Genomic DNA, 5,103 nt, shown 5'->3' with positions numbered 1-5,103 from the left:
AAAAACTTGTTTTCGATTTTGGAATTTGGCTAAAAGTTTAACCATTGTACTTGAGAAAGATACAAATCATTATAAGAAATAGAGAGAAAATATGCTTAATTTTCAAAACCTAAAAAACAAAATACGAAAAGGTTATCAAACGAGTTATAGTTAATTATAGATTATTATAGTTGGAAATACGATCTATTAAAATTGGAGCCCCAAACAGAGAAGGATAGCTGGCTCCAGTAGACTACAAAATCTAGGGTCAAAAAAGTAATTTTGTCTAAATTCAACTCCGAAAAGAGGATATAACTATAGTCCTTATGAATCGAAAGAATCCTCCAATATAAGGATAAGACTAAGAGAGAGTAGAGAGCAAACGAACATCAGCCATAAGAAATAAAAAAACATTATCCACAAAAACTAATATATAATGGTTTCTTCTGAAATTCTCCACCTGTATTCATTAAAATTATATAATTCAAAAGGCAATATGAAAGCACCACGTTTCCTCATTTTTGGCCGCATTTCACTGTTTACAAACACAGGCAGAGGCAGGCAGTCAGACACAAAAGCATATAAATGAAACTGCAGGTCTAACAAGGAAACCATGAATCACAGTCCTAGTTCAACTGACAATTATAAGTTCAATACAAAAGGGAAAAGAGGGTAAAAAGGTAACAAAACAAAGAAAAAAAATTTGTGCCAAAAAGGAAGTGTTTTGTCATTTGTGGGCTCCTCTTCAATATTTTGACTATGGTAAGGACAAGAATCTTGCTTTCAAGTTCTTGTAGAGAACTCAAAACTATTTGACAAATGCAAAAAACTTCCTAACCATACAAACGAGAGAAAAAATGAAGTGTGACAAAGCTGTACAATAATGAATGCAAGAGTAGGTATTATATTAGCATATTATATATATTTTTCAGGTACAGGAATATGAAACAAACATAGTATTTTTGTAATGAGCTATTTAGTCAGGAATCAAGCAAGAGTGCAAATCAACTATCATTACTTATAAAAGCATACAAATGAAAAGAAGATAACCAATTGAAGCATATTTTACTATTGGTTACCCTCTAATGTAGAAGAATAAGGATTATGGTGGTGCCTGTTGTTGGTTCAACTGGTGGTGATACTGAGGCGAGTTGAGGGAAGCTTTGGCAGAAGAGAAATGGAGATTATGGGCGGTCGAGCCCGGACGGCACAGCGGATGGATGGCAGCCGGGAAATGGGTAGCTGAAAATGAGAATCCTGATGATGCTGCAGCAGAGAACAGTGGCACTTGGGTGGCATTAACCTGGCTATGAATTTGCCATCCCCAGTTGGGGGGGACTCCTTGGGATGAACCTAATGCAAGTCTCTTCTCTGTCACGATTTCCTGTAAGCGGAAATTTAGATAATCACTCTTTAAATTTTATTAACACCATGTAATTCAGCTCCTGTTTGCTATAACATGTGATGTATTACTAACAGTTTCTAACATAAGGTCAAATATTAGCCTCCAGTACTTTAGTGTATGACTATTCATTCCTCTAGTGGGCTTACAAGAATAAAGTGTGTGTAGGGTTAAAATAAGTCGTGCAATATTGTACTATGTTATCCACTAAGCTGTTCAATGATTGCTGAAGTCAAATTCTTCATCCTTTGAGCTCGACACTATGAGTGGCAAAACATCAAGTACTTTTTTTTTTTAATCACAATACTATATGATGTACAGCAGAAACTTAAGAGGAGTCGACTATTCATGGAATAAATTTGGTAACTGAAAATGAAATGCAATAAAATCGATACCATATTTGTTTGGATTATTAAAATCGATCGAAGTTGGATGCGGAAAGTTGGAAATGTCAAACTAAGCTCTACACTAGAATCACATCAATGAAACTCACCTCACTGGGAAAGAAGCTAGATTGTAAACTGTTCCATAAGGGAACACGCTCCGATGTCATTGCTGGTCCTTTCAAAGGTGGATCGCCAACTGCTGCATCAGCATTGCTCTCCATCTTCAACACACACAATTCAAAATGTAATTTAGAGTCGGGTTATAAAAACATCGTGTCGGTCGTTCATTACGTGAAGAGTGAAAAGTACATGAACATACAAGAGTACATGAACATATAAGTTTTGGAAATCTCGTTACTCTATGAAAACTAGAATGTTTCAAAAAATTCTTAGTTTAGTGGTTACCATTGTGCTCCTGTCATTAGCATAACAAGGACCCGATTGAAACCGCAGATGCCCCTCAGTATCCTTTGGGCAGTTGTTAAGTGAGGGAGGCGAAATCCCTAAATTCAAATCGAGCATGTTCCGCCCACCTATATTTGAATTTGAACACAAATCAAATACCAGTGAGAAATAACTTCCTAGGCATGCCAAATATGATACTGGTGACTACCAGATCACCCATACATAAGCCTATATGGTTATTGCAATATACCTTCACTGCTGCCCTCAGAAATTCTCTCTCCGTATGTGCTAGGCTCAAAGTTGGTCACTGCCTCCCGCCCATTACATTTGATTGCTGCCTTGTCATAAGCCCTAATTTCCAGAAAAATAAAAAGGGAGACGGGTTGGTTGGATGCCTATTGAGGTTGAAAATTTCAGGATAATAATATCAGTTCAGGTAGAGTGAAATTTGTGCTGTAAGACCTTGCAGCTTCTACCTCGCTGTCGAATAGCCCAAGATATATATACCTGCAGCAAGGATTGTAACCTCCGTGATGAAAACACCATCCCATTTCTTCTTGAAATAGGCATCTTAGATTTCTATTTTCCCAAGTGAGGAAAGAACAAACAATACCCATAGAGACTTGAAACCAAGTCTCAATTTGCTACATAACATTTATTCACAAGCCTCTTAAACCAATAGATAAAAATAAAAGCATGCGTTTCAATTTCATAAAATGATTGCTCACTTTTTACCGAGGAGCTGCCCCATTCTAGCTTCCCATCGGCCACATTTGTGCAGTGTCACCCCTCTATATTTGGAGCTCCCTCTTGAGAAACCAGTGCTCTGGCGACGAAGTATGTGAACAAACTCTTCCTTGCTTAAATTCTTCATCTGTTCAAGAATGTTATCAAAGGCGGATACAGGAAATTATCGGGAAAAGCAATTCTTAAATCATGTCATTCAATGATGATACGAATTTGTTGAAAAAAAAAGAGATGGGATTCTAGTTAACCTGTTTCAGATCATCCTCATAATCACTAAGATTGAAATTAATATCAGCATCGACCCCTCTGAACTTGATAGCAGCTCGATCATATGCTCTAAATTAAGAAAAGTTCAAAAAGTCAAACACGAATTCTTTGCACATCATAGGAATAAGTGTGGGCTTTCTCCTCCATGGATATGAGAATTACCTTGCTGCAGAATGTGCAGTGTCGAATCCACCTACAGGAACCGAAGAATTATAACTTCTTTAGAATTTTGCCCCAATAGAACATATTAATGAGGGTTTCCTTAAATAACAAAAAACTGAAAATGCTGTAGATAACAAAAATTTCCATAAATAACATAAATCAAAGACAATGAAGTAATCGAGTCAAAGTCGTACCGAGATAGACCTGCTTTCCACAGTCCCTGCATACGAACAGTTGAACAACAGAAGTTAAGATAATAGATATACTAATGAAGCATACAACGGAGTGAATTAGAAATTTGATTAAACCAGGCAAATAAATTCGTATTAATTCAACAGAAGGGTAAGTTAATTGAGTGAACGAAGGACTACTGGAATTTGACGAAAGAGGCAAAAGCAAACCAGTACACTATTCAACAATTATTTAAAAAGTACACAATTAAATCACTCACCAGATATGAGATTCCCACCGCCCAGTCCTCCGGTAGAATGTGACGCCTCTGTACTGCGAGCTCCGAGACCTCGGTCCCCTCCTGCTCTTCTTCACCGGCTGAGGCTGAACCGGCTGAACCACTCTCCCCTCCCCTGCCGATCCGCTTCGATCAAACGCAAGGTTGATCCAGTTCTTCCTCGATGAGGTTGACGAAGAAGAGGCGGAGTTATGCCCCTGAAGAATCCCGAAGTCAGCATTCACCGTTCCACCTATTGGAAAAAGCTCCTTCGTAACAACGTCGTTCGCGCTTCCTGCCTTCAATATCTCGAAGCTGAACGTGAAGAGCTCACCACCGGCGCGTGTGGAGCACGAGTCGTCATCGCCGCCATTGCTGGAGGTATCCGCATTGACAATCGAAGAATTGGAAGTTCCTGATTCATCCATTTGGTTCCCCGAGCCTTGAGGAAGCTTCTCAAAGAACACAACGGAGCCCTCATTCTGAGTCGCATCAGGCGAGTCGACATTGAGATTAAGATCAAACATCTTCTCTTAATCTCTTCCCAAAGCTTCCAATCCTGAATTCTATTCAGATTTTCCTACCACACACCTTCGCAGTCGATCCAATTCAACATTTAAGCATCGATCACCATGTTTGATCGAACAGTACAAATCAATCGTTATCAGAAACCACCAAAAGACTAAAACAACCAATCGCACTATCAATTTGAATGGATAAAGTAAAAAATAAAATCCAGAAACACAATCAAGCGAAGAAAACTACTAAAAGATCTTCATATGAGGAAACTTGAGGAATGAAGATTAATCCGTAGAAAAAGTAAAAGTAGAAAGTGAACTTCCAGCTTCTTCTATCCGGATTTCCGTCGGAAACGACGCCGTCCGCCGTTCGCCGGAGCAACAGAATAGTAAAACACAAAGAAGCTCACTCAAAGTGAGAATCGAGCGGCAAAAGCTCGAGAGATGTTAGCATTTCGCATTCCGCCGGCGATGCTAATTGGCACCGGAGAAGTGTGAAATTATTGGCAACTATGTGATTCCACGGCGGAGAAAGATGAAAGAAGAGGATGGGACGTGTGAAGGAACATTTCAGACCCATTCTACGAACAAGGGAATAATAATATATATAAACAATTTTTTTTTTCTTTTGTCAAGACAAATCACCGGTTCATTCGGTCACCGGTGGACACTTGACATTGCCAAGGTAATAATCCTCTATTTTGCAACGCATTTCTCCACGGTGTTTCATAGACGGGAACAGCCGTCTATACAACTAACCAACCAATCAACACGTAGCCGTCGTGTGTA

At 38.9% G+C, this 5,103-nt stretch overlaps 1 protein-coding gene across 2 annotated transcripts; it reads right to left on the bottom strand.

Annotated features, from left to right (window-relative positions):
- Window positions 1-860: 860 nt before the first annotated feature.
- LOC120089448 (ethylene-responsive transcription factor RAP2-7-like) lies at window positions 861-4,901 on the bottom strand. Of its 2 annotated transcripts, XM_039046922.1 has the most exons (10): window positions 3,800-4,901; window positions 3,543-3,568; window positions 3,349-3,379; window positions 3,168-3,255; window positions 2,901-3,046; window positions 2,635-2,679; window positions 2,423-2,523; window positions 2,173-2,300; window positions 1,875-1,988; window positions 861-1,363 (listed from the first exon to the last, which is right to left on the bottom strand). In XM_039046922.1, the coding sequence occupies exons 1-10, from the start codon at window positions 4,321-4,323 to the stop codon at window positions 1,082-1,084; spliced, it is 1,485 nt and encodes a 494-aa protein (XP_038902850.1). In that variant the 5' UTR covers window positions 4,324-4,901; the 3' UTR covers window positions 861-1,081. The 2 variants fall into 2 exon arrangements, with proteins under 2 accessions (XP_038902850.1, XP_038902851.1); XM_039046923.1 differs by lacking the exon at window positions 2,635-2,679 and having other exon boundaries at window positions 3,800-4,900.
- Window positions 4,902-5,103: the final 202 nt, after the last annotated feature.

This window comes from Benincasa hispida, chromosome 10 (assembly GCF_009727055.1).
Source record: "Benincasa hispida cultivar B227 chromosome 10, ASM972705v1, whole genome shotgun sequence".
Lineage (NCBI taxonomy): Eukaryota > Viridiplantae > Streptophyta > Magnoliopsida > Cucurbitales > Cucurbitaceae > Benincasa > Benincasa hispida.
This window is presented reverse-complemented; position numbering and strand designations above follow the sequence as displayed.

Excerpts from the sequence above, each read along its gene's own strand:
- LOC120089448 (XM_039046922.1), bottom strand. The coding sequence starts at position 4,323 with ATGTTTGATCTTAATCTCAATGTCGACTCGCCTGATGCGACTCAGAAT. Across the intron at positions 2,680-2,900 it reads GGGCAGCTCCTCGGTAAAAA|GTATATATATCTTGGGCTAT; the intron begins GTGAGCAATCAT and ends TCCTTGCTGCAG. Across the intron at positions 1,364-1,874 it reads CTAGCTTCTTTCCCAGTGAG|GAAATCGTGACAGAGAAGAG; the intron begins GTGAGTTTCATT and ends TTCCGCTTACAG.